Source organism: Salvelinus fontinalis, chromosome 3, assembly GCF_029448725.1.
Source record: "Salvelinus fontinalis isolate EN_2023a chromosome 3, ASM2944872v1, whole genome shotgun sequence".
NCBI lineage: Eukaryota > Metazoa > Chordata > Actinopteri > Salmoniformes > Salmonidae > Salvelinus > Salvelinus fontinalis.
The window spans coordinates 49,977,658-49,997,916 of record NC_074667.1 but is presented as its reverse complement, the minus strand read 5'-3'; the positions used below and the strand labels follow the sequence as shown (position 1 = coordinate 49,997,916).

At 42.9% G+C, this 20,259-nt stretch overlaps 1 protein-coding gene across 1 annotated transcript in view; it reads right to left on the bottom strand.

Annotated features, from left to right (window-relative positions):
- Positions 1-2,339: 2,339 nt before the first annotated feature.
- Positions 2,340-20,259, bottom strand: part of LOC129851045 (protein kinase C delta type-like) — a 40,518-nt gene continuing 22,598 nt past the window's right edge. The window contains exons 2-17 of the mRNA XM_055917214.1: positions 16,450-16,582; positions 15,678-15,947; positions 12,836-13,004; positions 12,206-12,237; positions 11,931-12,016; positions 10,837-10,966; positions 8,300-8,400; positions 8,094-8,187; positions 7,718-7,842; positions 5,813-5,986; positions 5,477-5,568; positions 5,248-5,310; positions 4,989-5,127; positions 4,644-4,832; positions 4,075-4,203; positions 2,340-3,907 (exon numbers count right to left, since the gene is read on the bottom strand). Of these exons, the coding sequence (XP_055773189.1) occupies positions 3,749-3,907; positions 4,075-4,203; positions 4,644-4,832; positions 4,989-5,127; positions 5,248-5,310; positions 5,477-5,568; positions 5,813-5,986; positions 7,718-7,842; positions 8,094-8,187; positions 8,300-8,400; positions 10,837-10,966; positions 11,931-12,016; positions 12,206-12,237; positions 12,836-13,004; positions 15,678-15,947; positions 16,450-16,558 (2,061 nt within the window). The 5' untranslated portion in view covers positions 16,559-16,582 and the 3' untranslated portion in view covers positions 2,340-3,748. The remainder of the gene's footprint in view (positions 3,908-4,074; positions 4,204-4,643; positions 4,833-4,988; positions 5,128-5,247; positions 5,311-5,476; positions 5,569-5,812; positions 5,987-7,717; positions 7,843-8,093; positions 8,188-8,299; positions 8,401-10,836; positions 10,967-11,930; positions 12,017-12,205; positions 12,238-12,835; positions 13,005-15,677; positions 15,948-16,449; positions 16,583-20,259) is intronic.

The window sequence follows — 20,259 nt, the reverse complement described above, 5'->3', positions numbered from 1 at the left end:
TTTCTGAGATTTCCATCCCACAGTCGTTGCGAAAGGAAATGGTATAACTACAATTCAATAAATGTGGCATAAGGAGAATTCATTCAATATGCTTGAATGAATGGCACGAATGGTTTGAACATTAAAACAATTTCTAGCCTAACTTCTTTCCATTTTTAAAACGTCGATTTGATCTTTCTTTAAAAAAATGTGTAGTCTAACTACAGACATGATAATAACCTATGAAACAAAGGGGGATATAGTGTAATTTTGAAACATACACGGGCCTATGTAACTTTATGTTGTAGAAAACGAGTTCATGATAAAGTCTCAGATTTCACTGGTGTCCGAGATGCATAGGATAGAATAACATGCAGTCCTATGCTTATAAATGCCTTATGGGCTAGTCTTAATTCATGCAAACTTCATGAGCAAGTCAGCCTCAGAAGGCTTGTAATGTTGTCCGACGTCGTAATGATGCAACTTTTCAAACGTTGTAGAAGAGTGCAGTGAACCTATATTGTGATGCCAGAGAGAGAGAGAGCGGACTCGGAGGACACTCCCGTTGCGCACTGCATGAATGTCGTCGGCCTTGGAGGCTCGGACACAATGAAGAGATGAATAGTAATTGTAGCACCTGGCCGCTAGATGGCAGGTTAGCCAAAGTCCTATTGTAACCAGTTAATAGGCCACCCGCCTGTGAAAGTGCATCTGAGGAGTAAAATTGTGAAAACAAATAATCAAAAAGTGCCTACATTTTTGCAAAATGGGAAAACATCATGCCAGGGAATAAAAACTAAACTAACCACTGACTAAGCCTACAAGGAGAATAGAAGGACAAACAATTATCAGTAGCCTACAATATTGATATTTTCTGGACAACAATTTAGAGTTAAATATCTGTTTATTTATAATCAGATGTAAAATATGAAGACAGTAAAAAATAGTATATCCTTACGTCACCAAATATTGTAACTATTTAGAGCAATATACAGTGCCTTCAGAAAGTATTTATACCCCTTGACTTACTCCACATTTTGTTGTCTTACAGCCTGAATTGAAAATTGATTAAATATTTTTTTCTCATCCATCTACACACAACACAAAATGACAAAGTGAAAATATGTTTTTTAGAAATGTTTTCAAAATAATTGAAAATGAAGTACAGAAATGTTCATAAGTATTCACACCCCAGAGTCAATACCTTGTAGAAGAACCTTTGGCAGCGATTACAGCTATGAGTCTTTTTCTGGGTAAGTCTCTATGAACATGCCACACCTGGATTGTACAACATTTGCCCATTATTCCTATTCAAAATTCTTCAAGCTCTGTCAAATTGGTTGTGGATCATTGCTAGACAACCATTTTCAGGTTTTGCAATAGATTTTGCCATAGATTTAAGTAAAAACTGTAACTTGGCCACTCCGTAACATTCACTGTCTTCTTGGTAAGCAACCAGTGTCGATGTGGTCTTGTGTTTTATGTTATTGTCCTGCTGAAAGGTGAATTTAATCTTCCAGAGTCTGTTGGAAAGCAGACTGATCCAGGTTTTCCTCTAGGATTTTGCCTGTGCTTAGCGCCATTCCATTTCTATTTTATCCTGAAAAACTCCCCAGTCCTTAACGATTACACATATACCCATAAGATGATGCAGCCACCACTATGCTTGAAAATATGGAGAGTGGTACTCAGAAATGTTTTGTATTGGATTTGACCCAAACAAACACTTTGTATTCAGGACAAGAAGTGAATTGCTTTGCCATGTTTGTTGCAGTATTATTTTAGAGCCTGGTTGGAATATTTTTATTCCGTACAGGCTTCCATCTTTTCCCTTTGTGTATTAGGTAAATATTGCAGAGTAACTATAATGTTGTTGATCCATCCTCAGTATTCTCCTATCACAACCACTAAACTCTGTAACTGTTTTAAAGTCACCATTGGCCCCTGAGCAGTTTCCTTTCTGTCTGGCAACTGAGTTAGGAAAGATGCCTTTATCTTTGTAGTGACTGGGTGTATTGATACACCATCCAAAGTGTAATAACTTTACCATGCTCAAAGGAATATTCAGTGTCTTTTTTTCCCATCTATGAATAGGTACCCTTCTTTACAAGGTATTGGAAAACCACCCTGGTCTTTGAGGTTGAATCTGGGTTCGAAATCCACTGCTTCAGTGAAGGACCTTACAGATAACTGTATGTGTGGGGTACAGAGATGAGGTCATCTTTTATGACTGTGTTAAAAACACTATTATTGCACACAAAGTGAGTCCATGCAACTTGGGACTTGAAAAGCACATTTTACTCCTGAATTAATTTAAGCTTGCCATAAGAAAGAGGTTGAATACTTATTGACTCAAGACATAAGCTTTTCATTTTTAATTAATCTGTAAAAATGTTTTAAAAAATCAATTCCACTTTGACATAATGGGTTATTGTTTTTGTAGGCCAGTGACCAAAAATATACATTTAACCAATTTTAAATTCAGGCTCTAACACCAATATGTGGAAAAAGTCAAGGGGTGTGAATACTTTCTGAAGGCAATACACATACCATTTTAATTTAACGTACAGCATATTATTATTATTATTTGCTTTTTAAAATACCTACATTCAAGTAACACAAGACCCAATTTATCCATCCTTTTGCTAAAGGAATCCCCCCCAACACACACCCATAACCTTCAGACGAATGACTGCAGAGTACCATTACATTGACTCCCTCCAGTATGATGTCCCACTCCATTTCACACTACTGTAACGCAGATCTGAATCAGAGTAGCTGTGGTTTGTTCAGAGTAGCTCTGGTTTGTTCCGGAGAGTGGGGAAGCGGCAGTACCATTTACAAATCCTTATTTTATATCATGTGGATGGGCAGACAAAGGTGAGAGACTATCCATGCCTGTATAAATCTGTGCATCCTCTACTGGTCCTGTAACTTGGGTGTTCTATAATTTGTTTATTATCACCCTTTCAATTGAATTAATTTTACCTTCCATAGGGTACGGAATTCGCACCTGAAAAAGTATAAACGTTCTTTTCATTATAAAACATTTAAAATATACTCGAGATTCATGCTGTCACTCACATATTCATTCATGCATGCATTTATGCACAGTAAGTGAGTGCTCCAACACACACACACACACACTTTTATATTGCTATCCTTGTGGGGGCCAAAAACTTGATTCCCATCCAAAATCCTATTTTCCCTAACCCCTAAATCTAACCTTAACCCCAAACTATACCTAACCCTAACTCCTAACTCCTAACCCCTAGCCCCAACCTTAATTCTAACCCTAACCCCTAAGCCTAAAATAGCATTTTTCCTTGTGAAGACCAGCAAAATGTCCTCACTTGTCTGAATTATCCTTGTTTTACAATCCTTGTAGGGACTTCTGGTACCCACAAGGACAGTAAAAACACACACACAAAACAATTATGTGAATGATGGGATGGGAAAGAGTGACATACAGAGCACACGGGTGTGTGAGAGAGCCACATTTGACCCCTGACATCCCAGCATGGACAATACTAAACAACTGCCTGAGCTATGGGGTGTGTGTGAATGAGTGTGTTGATGTATGTTGGGGGATAAAGTACAGTACATGGATTGATTCAAGGTTTGATCCCAAGGAAAATAAAGACACCATTATTGAAGGAACCACCACAGAGATAAATGCAACACTGGTTTCCCCCTCCTCCTCCTCCCTTTCCTATGCGTTTATAATGGTGCGGTTGGAATGAAGAGATGGGAGAATCTTGTTGTGCCTTCATTTGTCCATATTGCATTCCATCTTGAGGTTGATGAAAGAGAAGCCTGCAAAGGCTGTCTGGTCCATAGAGTCGATTAGGTTCTTGTCCGTGTGGGAGAGGCGGGGCTTCTCACTCAGGAACTCCCGGTCAAAGTTGTTGCAGTCATTGGGGCCTTTCTGTGATTGGCAGAGAAGGGCTGTCAGTTCAACAAGAGACCAATGACACCATTCACAACACAACTCCAAATAAACAATTAATATGGTGTAAACAAATCTGAAAAGAGCATTAGGGTGTGAGTTTCACTAGCCACAGTTCCATTATAAGCCAGAGAACCAGATCGTACCACTTTAGGTTTGAAGGGGGGGTCCACCTCTCTCTTCTCCAGGGCAGGCCAGTTGAGGGTCTTGAAGAAGGAGTGGCCACGGATGTTGTCCACCACACCTAGCCTGCGACTGGGGTCTCTTTCAAACAGCTAGGGATGGGGAACAGAGACACGCAACAGCTTTGGGACAAGCATCCAGCTTGGATTTAAGGTGTGTGTTTTTGTGCCTGCATGTGTGCAAGCTTGTGAGTGTGTAGATGGCCAGGTTTGAGAGGGATATAATAGCAAGGTAACAAGGGTGTGGAAACATTGCTTGCATATGTAAGGGAAAATAACCTTTTAATCACAGGCAACAAACATTGTGTCATTCCAATGCCTGTCTTTCTCTGTAAGTCTAGGTGTGTGAATGTCTGTGTGCATGGCTAGGTGTTGATGAAAGTCAGGTGAAATTGCGAGACTGATTGCATTGTTTACTAGTGGACACCAATCTGCCACCCACTGTCACAGACTTACAGGCACACAACATTGTGAAAAGGAGGTCAAGGCTGTGTGGGGAGTTAGTGAGAGAAGAGAATGAGCAGCAGCTGCACCTTCTCCAACAGGTCCTTAGCCTCCTTGGTGATCCAGCGAGGGTAGTGAGGCACGTCCATCCTGATGGATTCAAACAGCTCATCCTCGTCATCACCCTGGAACGGCGACTGGCCAATCAGCATCTCATACACCAGTACCCCAAACGACCACCAGTCCACGGAGAAGGTGTACTTCTGTCCCAGCAGGATCTGAGGATGGACAGACATACACATGGACAATGTTAAGAGTCATCTTCTACAGTCAGGATCAAAACACAGACTTACAAATACAGGACAGAGAGTGTAAATTGCTTTACAAACAGAATCCTACAATACCCTATCCTGCACAGACACAGTCACACACACCTCTGGTGCGATGTAGTCCGGCGTCCCACAGAAAGTTGTGGCCCGATTCTCTCCAAACACGTTCTCCTTGCACATCCCAAAGTCAGCGATCTTAATGTGGCCGTCTCTGTTCAGCATCACATTGTCCAGCTTCAGGTCCCTGTAGCAGGGAAGGGTTGGGAAGGGAGGGGATGATCCATCTACTAAGCGCTAGTACAGGGATGAATAAGGGAAATCAAGTGCAAGGCCAGACGAGACCATAAAAGTTCATTGATCTCACCTGTAAATTATTCCTTTGGAGTGGAGGAACTGCAGTCCAATTATGATCTCTGCTGAGTAGAACCTGGGGGAGAAGAGTGGTAGAGGGCAAATTACTTCTGGTGCATCATCCCTACGAAAGGCCTACAGTCTGCCATTAACCTGCTATAGAACTGTCGTGGGTGAGTTCTAAGTAAATAACTACTTCGTGTCTGGTGGATAGTGAGTTAACACTGTAGTCTGTCACTCACGTGGCTCTGTAGAGGTCGAAGCGACCCTTATCCTGTATGTGGAACATCAGGTCTCCTCCATTCAGGTACTCCATCACGAAAAACAGGTGTTCCTGGTAACACACACACACACACACACACACACACACACACACACACACACACACACACACACACACACACACACACACACACACACACTCCTATCAGTTAAACTACTGTCTAAACACCCAAGTCGAGTGACACACATCAGTCTGATATACAATTGTTCCAGGAGTGCTGTGTGTGTGGAGGTAGTGATGGAGGACGGTAAATCCTAATGAAAGATAAAGCTATGGAGAGGGGTAGGGGTCTCACCTTGGTCTGGAAGGTGGAGTAGAGGTGTGTGAGGAAGGGGTTGTCCCAGGCCAGGGCCAGGACTCTCTTCTCCACCATGGTACACTCCACATCATCATCCATCAGAACCACATCTTTCTTCAGGGCCTTCACAGCAAAGTACTGCCCTCGCCCCTTCAGCTCAGCCAGCAGGACCTGGAGCACCACACAGGAGAGGTGATACAGCACAGCCGAATACTCACGTTGAACATACTAAACTATCAGACCAGAGCAGGCCATTTTGTTAGGTTACAGCCTTATTCTAAAATTGATTCAATTGTTTTTCCCCTCATCAATCTACACACATCCCATAATGAATTTAGACATTTTTGCTATTTAATAAGACGTAAAAAAATGAAATATCACATTTATATAAGTATTCAGACCCTTTACTTGTTGAAGCACCTTCAGCAGCGATTACAGCCTCGAGTCTTCTTGGGTATGACACTACAAGCTCTCCCATTCTTCTCTGCAGATCCTCTCAAGCTCTGTCAGGATGGATGGGGAGTGTTGAGGCACATCTATTTTCATGTTTCTCCAGAGACGTTCGATGGGGTTCAAGTCCAGGCTGTGGCTGGGCCACTCAAGAACATTCCGAGACTTGTTCCGAAGCCACTCCTGCATTGTCTTGGCTGTGTGCTTAGGGTCATTGTCCTGTTGGAAGGTGAACCTTCGCCCCAGTCTGAGGTTCTGCGCGCTCTAGAGCAGATTTTCATCAAAGATCTCTCTGTACTTTGCCCCGTTCATCATTCCCTCGATCCTGACTAGTCTCCCAGTAACTGCAGCTGAAAATAATTCCCACAAAATGATGCTGCCACAATATGCTTTTACCGTAGGGATGGTGCCAGGTTTCCTCCAGACGTGATGCTTGGCATTCAGGGCAAAGAGTTCAATCTTGGTTTAATCAGACCAGAGAATCTTGTTTCTCATTGTCAGAGTCTTTAGGTGCCTTTTGGCAAAATCCAAGTGGGCTGTCATGTGCCTTTTACTAAGGAGTGGCTTCCGTCTGGCCACTCTACCATAAAGGCCTGATTGGTAGAGTGCTGCAGAGATGGTTGTCCTTCTGGAAGGTTCTCCCATCTCTATAGAGGAACTCTGGAGCTTTTTCAGAGTGAGCATCGTGTTCTTGGTCTTCTCCCTGACCAAGGCCCTTCTCCCCAGATTGCTCAGTTTGGCCGGGCGGCCAGCTCTAAGTAGAGTCTTGGTGGTTCGAAACTTCTTCCATTTAAGAAAGAATGAAGCCACTGTTTGTGGAAACCTTCAAATGCTGCAGAAACATTTTGGTACCGTTCCCCAGATCTGTGCCTCGACACAATCTTGTCTCGGAGCTCTACAGACAATTCCTTCGACCTCATGGCTTCGTTTTTGCTCTGACATGCACTATCAACTGTGTGCCCTTACATAGACAGGTCTGTACCTTTCCAAATCATGTACAATCAATTACATTTCCCACAGGTGGACTCCAATCAAGTTGTAGAAACATCTCAAGGATGATCAATGAAAACAGGATGCACCTGAGCTCAATTCCGAGGCTCGTAGCAAAGCATCTGAATACTTATGTAAATAAGGTTATGGGGTATTTTGTATAGATTGATGAGAAAATGTTCTTATGGAATCCATTTTAGAATCAGGCTGTAACGTAACAAAATGTGGAAAAAGGGATCTGAATACATTCCGGATGCACTGTAGCTACTCCAACAACAGATAATAACACGGGTCACATACTAACTAAACCACTACAGTAAGTTGGCTCTCAGCAGTTGAAGAGTGCCTTGGAACCTTTTAGACAAACCTTTTAGACAAGTGATGTGTTTGAAGGCCATTGAGTCTGTATGCATGGGTGTCAGTGGCATGAGCATGAGGAATGTAGCAGTGGTTGTACTGTACCTTGCCAAAGCTGCCCTTGCCCAGCACCTTGTGGAACACAAAGCTGTCAATGGTGAGGCGGGTCTTGGGGGTGATGCTGGCTGAGGCAGGGCCCTTACCTCCCTCCCACAGCTTCTCATAGCCTTCTGTTGAACACACACACACACACACACACACACACACACACACACACACACACACACACACACACACACACACACACACACACACACACACACACACACACAAAGAGATGGGCATAATGTCAATAGATGCATACACACATAAAGACCCACAAAAAACGAAAGAGAACTAAAGACCTACATTGTTAAGGACCAAAATATTGTTTACTGCAGAATAACATGTGCTCCCAACTGCAGCAGTGACAGCTACTTACCACTAGGGCCCACTCCTGGGCTTTTGTTGAAGTCCTGGTAGATTCCAATGTCCGTTGACTCAGAGCTGTTGGATTCAGACCGTCTTGTGGATTTCTGAAGAGGTATAATGCTATTACAATAAGGTTATGAATGTGCACTCATGACTCCATAAAATACATTAGTATGTTAGAATGTGGGCATGACCATGTGCCCCTGTCTTTCTCACTTGGCTAACTTGGTTGAGGGCCTCAGCCAGGAGTTTCTGGTTGATTCCACAGAGATTTCCCACTTTCTTCTCACATTTGTGATGGGAGTTCATGCCACAGTCTAACAGGAGAGAGGAGAGAAGAGTAAGATTGTAGCTGGGAGAAAATTGAGGGAAAGAAATAAGAGGCAGAGTTAAAATATTGTGTGGATTGAAGATTGTTCTCTCTATCAAACACCGTTGTAAATAAATACAACCCATATTTATGTTCATTTGTTTTCCCTTTTGTACTTTAACTATTTGCTCATCGTAACAACACTGTATATAAACATAATATGACATTTTTTATTTTTTATTTCACCTTTATTTAACCAGGTAGGCTAGTTGAGAACAAGTTCTCATTTACAACTGCGACCTGGCCAAGATAAAGCAAAGCAGTTCGACACATACAACAACACAGAGTTACACATGGAGTAAAACAAACACAAACAGTCAATTATACAGTAATAATACACTTGTAACTGTGCCATTGTGAAATAGCACAGTTACAAGTGGAAATCAAACTGGATGGACAACAGAAATAGAGGAAGGACTAAGAACAAACAAGAGAGAACTATTATAAAGTAGACTGTGTCTGTAAAATGTGTATAAGATGTATAAATTGAAGGTAATAACAGAAATGTTTATCAGTTTACTCCAATTGGGGGATCGGTGGTAGGGTTTGCGGGGAATAATAATAAAGGTATACTCTTTAAAAAAAGTATGTATGTCTATGTAGGTATGTGTATGTATATATGTAGGCATACGTGAAATGATATATATATTTACCCCCAAAAATATGGGGGATTGGAAATGATGCAGACAATTACATTGGAAGCAACATTCTTTCCGCAATATTAAGCTGATCCACCCCCCGAGAAAAATAAAAAATTAAATAATAATAATAATAATACAGTAGTGTAAATAAGTCTATATACAATGTGAGCAAATGAGGTGAGATAAGGGAGGTAAAGGCAAAAAAAAGGCCATGGTGGCGAAGTAAATACAATATAGCAAGTAAAACACTGGAATGGTAGATTTGCAGTGGAAGAATATGCAAAGTAGAAATAGAAATAATGGGGTGCAAAGGAGCTAAATAAATAAATAAATACAGTAGGGGAAGGGGTAGTTGTTTGAGCTAAATTATAGATGGGCTATGTACAGGTGCAGTAATCTGTGAGCTGCTCTGACAGCTGGTGCTTAAAGCTAGTGAGGGAGATAAGCGTTTCCAGTTTCAGAGATTTTTGTAGTTCGTTCCAGTCATTGGCAGCAGAGAACTGGAAGGAGAGGCGGCCAAAGGAGGAATTGGCTTTGGGGGTGACCAGAGAGATATACCTGCTGGAGCGCGTGCTACAGCTGGGTGCTGCTATGGTGACCAGCGAGCTGAGATAAGTGGGGACTTTAACTAGCAGGGTCTTGTAGATGACCTGGGGCCAGTGGGTTTGGCGACGAGTATGAAGCGAAGGCCAGCCAACGAGAGCGTACAGGTCGCAATGGTGGGTAGTATATGGGGCTTTGGTGACGAAATGGATGGCACTGTGATAGACTGCATCCAATTTGTTGAGTAGAGTGTTGGAGGCTGTTTTGTAAATGCATCGCCGAAGTCGAGGATCGGTAGGATGGTCAGTTTTACGAGGGTATGTTTGGCAGCATGAGTGAAGGATGCTTTGTTGCGAAATAGGAAGCCAATTCTAGATTTAACTTTGGATTGGAGATGTTTGATGTGAGTCCGGAAGGAGAGTTGACAGTCTAACCAGACACCTAGGTATTTGTAGTTGTCCACATATTCTAAGTCAGAACTGTCCAGAGTAGTGATGCTGGACGGGCAGGCAGGTGCAGGCAGCGATCGGTTGAAGAGCATGCATTTAGTTTTACTTGTATTTAAGAGCAATTGGAGGCCACGGAAGGAGAGTTGTATGGCATTGAAGCTCATCTGGAGAGTTGTTAACACAGTGTCCAAAGAAGGGCCAGAAGTATACAGAATGGTGTCGTCTACGTAGAGGTGGATCAGAGACTCACCAGCAGCAAGAGCGACATCATTGATGTATACAGAGAAGAGAGTCGGCCCAAGAATTTAACCCTGTGGCACCCCCATAGAGACTGCCAGAGGCCCGGACAACAGGCCCTCCAATTTGACACATTGAACTCTATCAGAGAAGTAGTTGGTGAACCAGGCGAGGCAATCATTTGAGAAACCAAGGCTATCGAGTCTGCCGATGAGGATGGTGTGATTGACAGAGTCGAAAGCCTTGGCCAGGTCAATGAATACGGCTGCACAGTATTGTTTCTTATTGATGGCGGTTAAGATAACGTTTAGGAAATGTCTTTATTCTTTTGGAACTTTTGTGAGTGTGATGTTAACTGTAAATGTGTTATTGTTTATTTCACTTCTGTTTATTATCTATTTCACTTGCTTTGGCAATGTAAACATGTTTCCCATGCCAGAAAGCACCATGAATTGAAATTGAATTGAGAGAGAGAGAGACACACAGAGACAGAGATGGCGGCCTCACACCTACCTTCACACTTGAGGCCCTGCTTGACCATTCCCCAGAGCATACTGCCACAGTGGTCACAGAAGGTAGGGCTCATGTAGTTGTGGATCTTGAAGCGATGTGGCATGTCGATCTTAAAGCGCTCCTTCTGGAACTGTGGATACACAGAGCTCCTGTCATCAATGAGCTAGTCCATAGTACCCATGGGCACTGACCCCCCCCCAAAATGGGTGTCTGTGGGGCCTCACAGCCCTTCTGAACCTCCTCATGGTGCCCCACAGGGAGCAAGAGAGAGGGGACAGGGGCACACACCTACACAGTTAACTTGTGGACTGACTCCAACCTCACAGCACTGACTTGCCAACCACTCCACCTGTACTGTTCCCATACAGGCTGCAGACAGGGAACAGGTTCACCTCTAACCTCTGAAGAGAAGGCCTCTCTATCCTAACTGCCACAGGTGCTATAGAGCTGATCCCACTGCTGCAAATACTATCAGTCTTTCTAGTACTTCATGGCTGCAACACTAGTCAAAAGTGCTCCACTACTGGTAATAACTGTCCTATGCTGAATCCACTGGCACCATACTGGCTACTTTGGTCCCGTGCTAGCTAAATTACAGCTGAATAAAATGAGAAAAAAGAAGGAACCCACACACGGCTCTTGATAGTATCACTGCTCTTTAATAAGCTTTATGTATCGGCCTCACAGCCTTTGTCAGAGCTCAGATGTGCGAGCGCCTTTTGAAATCTTAGCTAAATTACAGCTGGAATGAAGCACCACTGTTCAGTTTTAAACACAAGCCTATTGATTTGCCTGACACAGTTCTCCTGGTCTCTGATAGCTGTTAATTTGACCTCCCTGAAAGTGTCTCGTCTTGCCTATTGAGAGGTGTAGAATAACGTGGAACAGTTCGCACAGCTGCATGACTCCGATGCGATCAGAGAAAACAACATGGAAAAATTACAACCCTAGTCAACATATAAAATCAAGGGAATCACTCCATAGAAAACTGATCTTCAAACACCATCTACAGTAGATTACATGGTGCCAATTGGCCACACAGTATTATCTCCAGGTTTTTTATATGTTTTGGGAAGTGAGGTCATGTTGCTCACCATAGTGTCTCTGCTGTTGGCTGCTGTTCCTGTGCACCTCCCGATGATTTTGTCAATACATTTCTTGTGGATGGCGGCGTTGCATTCTGAGACAGAGATTAAGCCACATTAGGGAAAGCTGCTAGTTAAGATATTCACTTATTGATATGAGAAATGCGTGTATATTTTGGGAGTAAATTATTGCAGAGTGAACGCTTTGGATGTTTCACTCCAAGCACCAAAACAACTTCCATATAGTGAAAAACTTTAACGGCAAGGGGGTCAGAGACACTCACGTCTGCACTTGTAGCCTTGCTTGTTGAATCCCCTGTTTGGAAAGAAAAACAGGGTGAAGATTCATACAATAAATTACTAATCGTTGTGCACTTCTCCCAAAAGGCATACTGACAGATAGTAAGAATATCTCAATATAAAGTATTGACAGTGACAATAAACAAATGGTAGTTCAACAGAATGAGAGGAGAGACATTCATTCATCTTTTGCACAACCTGTCACCATAAGGCACCAATAACAACTTTCTTCTCTGGCAGGAAGGGGGCAGCCCTGCACTAGTAATTGTGCTGACATTGTTGGAACATTGCAGCAACACCCTGTGGGTTTTCCCCAGACAGCAACTCACACTGCTCACAGAACAGGCACTGCCAGCCAGTCTTACTGTTATTGTTGGACAGACTGCTCCAGTTATGGATCAATTAGAGCTGTTAATTGGTCTACTTAGAGACCGCATGGGGGGCTGGTTTTGGGGTAATCAGTCGACTGTACTGTGGTTAACTGCTAAGCCAAGGCATAATAACATTGTGTAGCAAAACGACACTTGTAAAACAGGTTGAAAGCTCAACGGTCTTTGTCATGGTCAGTGTGGTGGTCACGGTGGTGTATGGATGGGGTGGTCTGCGTCTCTCACCAGACAAACTCCCGGCAGACAGAGCAGAAGGTGGGCTGTCCAAAGAAGGTGGCTGTGAACTCATGGTTCTTGATGAAGTGGACCTTGGCCTGTTTCATGGCTCCTCTCCTTCGGGTCAGTGTCATCGCCCCGTCCTCCTCTTCACGCCCCTTCACGTTCGACTTAAACGCTGCTCGGCACACATGACAATATTACAATTAATTATTCTATGTACTCAATCATATACCATTGGGTCTGCTGTGGGTGATATTATTAGATAGTGTGTTACATTGTGAGCTAAAAATGGTACCTTGGTGAAAAAGAGTTTGAAACAATAGAAAATGACTCAAGTAAAACTGAGTCACCCAGTAAAATACTAATTGAGTAAAAGTCTAAAAGTATTTGATTTTAAATATACTTCAGTAAATGTAATTGCTAAAATATACTTAAGTATCAAAAGTAAGAATAATTTTACATTTCTTATATTAAGCAAACCATACAACTTGTGTTTTTTTAAATTTACGGATAGTCAGGGGCACACTCCAACATAATTTACAAACAAAGCATGTGTATTTAGTGAGTGCCAGATCAGAGACAATATGACCAGGGATGTTCTCTTGATAAGTGTGAATTGGACCATTTTCCTGTCCTGCTAAACATTCAAAATGTAACGAGTACATTTGGGTGTCAAGGAAAATGTATGGAGTAAAAAGTACATCATTACAGGAATGCAGTGAAGTAAAAGTAAAAGTAGTAAAAAATATAAAACCGTAAAGTAAAATACAAAAACACAAAAAAACAACTTAAGTAATACTTAAGTACTTTACACTACTGCAAAACATAATAATGTGCCCAGTATCTACATTGTTATATTCTAAACCCACATAAATTATTGCCCGTGTACACAGATATCTCAGCATTAGAGATGATTGCTTATTAAAGACATGCTCTGGAACTTTGGCGACTACTAAGTATTTGTTATCCTCCTGCTTTGGGCTGGATGTGTCAATGTGTAGTTCATAAAGTGCATTCGGAAAGTATTACAGCATATTCTAAAATGTATTAAATCGATTTCCCGCCCATCAATCTACATACAATACCCCATAACGACAAAGTAAAAACAGGTTTTTAGAAATGTTTGCAAATGTATAAAAAAAGGAGTAAATATCACATTTACATAATTCTTCAGACCATTTACTCAGTACTTTGCTGAAGCACCTTTGGCAATGATTACAGCCTCGTCTTCTTGGGTATGAAACTACAAGCTTGGGACACCTGTAATTCGGGAGTTTCTTCCATTCTTCCCTGCAGATCCTCTCAAGCCCTGTCTGGGATGGGGAGCGTTGCTGCACAGCTATTTTCAGGTCTCTCCCCCTAGCAATTAGAGTTCTAGCCAATAAACTTCAGCCCCTCACCATTTGAGTGACAGCTAGCAAGATGCACACACAGCAGAGTGAGAGAGCACAATGACTTTTGGTGCACATATGTGACATAAAATGTGACATTTTCAGGGGACACTTTTGGCTCGAGAGTGCTACTTTCAGAACTACTGGCTAAAAATTATGCAAAAGTACTGGAGAATCTCTTTAAACATCAAATCATCAAATTGAGGAAGATTAAGGAAAAGTCATCTAAACAATGAGGTCAGGTCACAATTGTTTGACTTTCAGAGTAAACAGTGAGAATGGCCTTCTGCAAAATGTGGCTGCAGCTGATGCAAACCAGAGATAGAAGAGAAAAGCGAGATACTTTGCTCCCAAATCTTTTGCTGATCGGGGAGGGCCACTCTGATCTACTTGTCCCCGGCCCGCAGAGGGGGTGCCCCAGAGAGATACATCGCACTGACTAATTTTTCAGGGTGGGGCGAGGACAATAAGTACACCAGAGCCAGCTGTTCCCTCTTTCAAGTGAGCATGCCAGATATTATGGAGAAACTGCCAGTTCACACGGGAACGTTTAGATGGAGTTTAAGGGAGGTGATACGTGAAAGGTGTTTGTTTTGAATAATCTTGTTGTATGTATTGTATTGATATTATGTATTGTATGTTCATGGGGCTCCCTTGCAAATGAGACCCTGGTTTCACGCAAGAGAGGGAAAGCCTACTTACACAGACAGGAACCATGACAATTTTTGTCATTAGTGAATGGCCTGAGTAAACAATCTTGTTTATTCACCATATTTGACACAAGCCAAGGGGACTCGGTCAAAGGTCATGGAAAGAAAACAAAGAGAGAGGCGTGAGAGAGGTAAACAAAGAAAATAAAACTGAAATGAGGACTGTGAGAAGACACAAAAGAGGGTGAGGCAGGAGGACACAAATGGGAAGATGGAGGAAAAGACAGGAGACTAATGAGAAAACGGGAGACTAAACATACACACCAGTCAAAGGAATGAGATGGCAAGGAGGAAATATGTTAGAGAGGAGATGCTCCCACCTGCCAACTCTGGACACATGCTGGTGACAGTCGGGGAGAGAGGGTTAATCAGACAAACAGGCCTAAAAATACCAGTCTGAGCTGCTTTTCAGGAAAGCTGCAGAGAGAGGGGGGTATGATGGATGCTGCTCCAGCCTACCCCCTATCCTACCCTGGGCCGACCCAGAGCAGGTACAGCCTGACTGGGACACTCTAACATACAGATTTCCCCTGGGTCTGGGTCCTATGCCAGCTCCTAGATACACACAATCCTCCTTCCAGGGCCTGTATGGCTGCTGGGCTGAGCGCCATGTGACAAGCTGGCCTGGCAGCCTGGAGGCCACTGTTTACTCTCTGTAGCCAGTGTGTTTGAGTGCTGGAGAGTACAGAGAGCGACAGAGATAAACAGTAAATGCTAGATTGAGAGCCTGTTTGTTTGGCTTACTACCTGCTGTGTCTGTGTCCTCCACAAAGAACTGTACGACCATCTGAACCTTCCCAGAAGGCTGCAGGTCTACCCAGAATTCAGCACAGCCGTTGCCCTTCTTACAGCGCTCAGCCAGCACGGACACGCCCACCGTGGCCTCGGCCAATGGCTCCTCTGCGGTCTTCATCAGAACCACTTGGAGGACACGGCCCTCGTAGATATGGGCATCGAAAGTGGACTTCCAGGCAGGGTACATGGTGGGTTTCCTCTGGACTAGGGTCTTCCCCCGCTCTGGAGAGAGAGAGAGACAGGTTACAACACCACCACTACTACAGCAGCTTACACATGTGCATGACAAAGTGTTTGTCTACGTGTGAAAGGGAGGGAGAGAGAAGACCCCTGGTCATCCCTACTGACTCTGATCTGGTGGACTCACTAAACACACATGCTTCGTTTGTAAGTGATGTCTGAGTGTTGGTGTGTGTCACTGGCTATCCGTAAATGTAAAAAAACAAGACAATGGTACCTTTTGGTTGGCTTAATATAAGGAATTTGAAATAATTTATACTTAAGTATAAGAAATAAAAGTATATTTTAGCAATAACATTTACTTTGATACTTGAGTATATTTAAAACCAAATACTTTGACTTTTACTCAAGTAGTACTTTAGTGGGTGGCTTTCACATTTACTTGAGTAATTTTCTATTAAGGTATCTTTACTTTTACTCAAGTATGACAATTGGGTACTTTTTCCCCACCACTGAGTAGTACCCCATGGGTAATGCTACTGACCAGTGCTGAGGGACTCCTTCATCTTAATTGCACAGAAGGGAGCATCAGTCAGGGGTGGCAAGACGCCCACATCAAACGCATTAAAGGTTATGCGTAAGAAGGGAGACATGGTGACCAGTCATCCAGCAGCCTCCTGTAAAACATAGACACCGTCAGGATTATCATTATGAAATACAGACATAAATTCACACAGCACACTCTTACACAACACATATCCTAAAAACAAGAAGTAGACACAGCTGTGGGCAGCGATTGCCAAAGAGACAGGAAATACAGAGGAAGTGGAAGCTACCCACTGTCACGCGCCGTGCTAATGCTGAAATAAAGCCCTTCATCAAGACATCACAGAGGGAAGAGAGACTGTTATGAAAGACTCAGAAGAAAATCCCTCTCCCGTTCCGCAAACTGTGTGAGAGCAATATAAGCCAGCGAGAAAAAAGGAGAGAATCAGACAGAAAAATCAATGGGATCAGATTCACATGACATATTAATTCCCTGAGAGGGAGTGTTCTAAATCTGGTGCGCTGGCATTTCCTTCCCCTCCGCTAATAGTGTCCGTCCACCCTGCTCCTTTACATGCGTTTGTTTTTCTGGCTGATATAGACAGACACAGCTCAGAACATTGAGATGCAGTCCTAGGGGTCCTTCCTTGGGTAATGAGGCCAACCAGATCCCTACTCCTGCAAGAGCCTTCCATATCTGACCCAAAAAGGTTGAGGTCGGTTTTGCTGATATAGTGATATAGAACACCTACCGGAGCAGAGACCAGGAGCATCATAGAGGAGAGGAAACAACACCGTGATGAGGTCTGTGAGCTCTCAGAACGGAGTGTTAGCACAGCTGACTGGATATGCAGCAGAGGACCATGGCCAGCACGCTTTTGTGACCTTGACGTTCTTACGAACCACAAAAGGCCTGACAATGTTGCTCATATGCCCCCAAAGCTACACTAACTACTAATTGTGCCCTGCGATAAAATCAGGGAGCGGACTGTGGATCTGTTTCCGACCATTAGTAGGTTAGTCACATGCGATATCTCAGATAGCACTGGCCCAATTTTAGAATTACAATAATTTGGGGGGGGGGGGGGGGGTGCTTATTTTTGTCCTGTTACACACAAGTGTGTAACGGAAACTCATTTTTTTGCATATCCTAACTCGCCCTGAGACAACCGCAGGGAGTGGGGTCACGGTCAGGGGTCACCATTGTACAGCGCCCCTGGAGCAATTTGCCTTGCCCAAGGGCACAGAAACAGATTATTTTCACTTTGTCAGCTCTAGTATTGAAACCAGCAACTTTTCAGCTACTGGCCCAACGCTCTAACCGAGGCTACCTGCTGGCCAGAATTTGACAAAACATGGGTGAACGATGAGTCTTGCCATAGAGATCTGGCATTTACAACATTACAATGATTAGCCCAGGGCGGGAGCTATAGTAATCTCGATTGGCCCAAGGCCCGACATGCTTTGTTTTCATATGACAGGCTGCACACCTTCAAAGGATCCATAACTTTGGCTGAATAAATGTGAACTGGTAAGTCCAGTAAGGCTGCTCGCTCAGCTTACTGCTCCCAACAATTTCAAAAGGTGACAGCCGTCCTCTTCAGTTGCTTTTAAAAGAATTTCATGTAGTTTCTGGGATTATGACACCTCTTGTTCTTCCACTAGATTTTGTGGAATCCATGTCTTGCATAATGAAACAGGACCAATGGAGAGTGAGTGGTGAACTACCTTCTTATATCAGAACGGAAAATCTGAGGAGCAGAGCTACAGATCGTATGAGTTAGCATGCCTCTTTAGCATGCCTCTTTTGCTAAGGCAGAATTAGCCTACATCATAATCCCCCAAGCAGTCATGAAATCCCACAGAATTCCTTCAAAAATTCCCACACAGTGGTTTTCTTATGAGCTTTGTGTCATAACTACCCTACTTTCCTCTTTTGAGTCTTTGTGAGCATAATCATGTGGATTAACAAACAGTATTTTCAGAGAAGTACTACTCCCTTGTAACCCAACTAAGGTTACATCGCATGACTCAAGCCACTTGGCTGTCCTGTGGCTGTTCATTTCAAAGCTCTAGTGTTACAATAGTGTAGTACTCTGTGTACATGTGATATTAGCAAAGGATATGATATGGTCTTATCCTTTAACTTCTCAGCAAGCAGTGTATGTATGCACTGCCAATGTACTGCCATAGTGGTACAGAGTGCCCTTGGTTGTAAAAAGTAAAAAATCTGAGGACACTGCTTTGTTTTCATGCTCATTTTAACATTATTTCATGTCATTACCTGGGTTAACTAGGTAGTCTAGAACACCTTGTGGCTTTCAGCTCACGACGACTGGTAGATGTGACTGAAGTCAGAACTTCTGGTTTCATTAGGCTACATTAAAATAAACTGGTCCATGTTTGTAGACTGGTTTTCCTCCAATACCATTCTATGTAGGGTTACTGTCTGAGCTGGTTTAGTTCTAAATCGATTAACATGTCCACACTGTCTGGCTTGGATCTGGTGTCTCTGTGTCTGAAGGAGAGTAGTTTGAGCAGCCTGAAGTCAAGAGGGGTAAAACAGTTGAGTGAAACTCTCCCAGTCTTCCTTCGCACGCACGCACACAGCTTCAGGAAGTAGACTTTGGAATCAACCTGGCAACCAGTCGAAAAGCAACTATAGACTCAATGCCAGCGGTCAAACAGCTCACAGTAGTACATTGAAAACACTGTAAAATACCAGCATACACATAGCAATTCAATTTGCGCTCTATTGTAGACAGGCAGCCATTTACACATACAGTGCTGTAAAAGAGAGCTGTTGTCTCCCCAGAGAGAGTGGAAAACATTTGCAAATGCATCTGGGGAGAGAGTGGGCAGAGAAAATAGGAGAAGAGAGGGGAAAGAGGGAGATGGAGGGGAACAGTGGAGAGGGGCAGCATACTATAGGCAGGCTAGTTGTCATTTGTAAAAATTAAACATGACCAACATGCAGACTATGGACCTCGAGTGGGGAGTCAGAGACATCCACTTGGACAGACCACTGATAGAATAGGTTTCTGTGTGTTGGAGTCCTCAGTTGTGCTATTTAGATTAGGCTCTCATGTAAATATTACGCTTGTGTGCTGGAATTAAAGGGCCAGAGAAAGCATAAATATACAACTGGGATGTCACATTTTAGGTCTGTGTTAATAATATAGTAGCTACATGTGGTATGTCTTTATGGATGACACACAGTAACATGCAGACACAAGGAACGCTGAAAGTAAACCAATGAAGAAGGAGTAGTTACTGGAACAAGACAGGAAAAAATGAGGGCTGGGTGACATACATTTCCAGTCAAATGTCACCATATATATTACCAAGGAATATGCAAATGAAACAGTTGTGACCTTCAAGGAAGTAATACTTAGTGAAATGAATACTTAGGTGGGATTTTTACTGGAATGTCTAGTTTTGGTCTAGTTATATGTAACTATATACAGTAAATCCCTATGTAGGGTATATTAACTCTTCAGAGGACATGGTTGAAGGAGGAACATTTCTTGGAACAAGACTAGTGTGAGATAAAGCACGATTAGTCATACAGTACATCAAATATTCTCCACCAAGTATATAGGACTCCAGAAGACAAGTGAAACTTCCAGTGAATAGAACTGACTGAAAGACCCGATTAGTTCCCATGTGACCACTTCTTGGTCTCTTTCATAATCTCATTCTACTGCTCCTTTAGTTCATCTAAAAACAAATGATCAAAACAGCAGCATGAGCAGAGACATAGCCACGATTATGTCTGGCTTTGGCGGTATACCGTCTTTGCAGTATA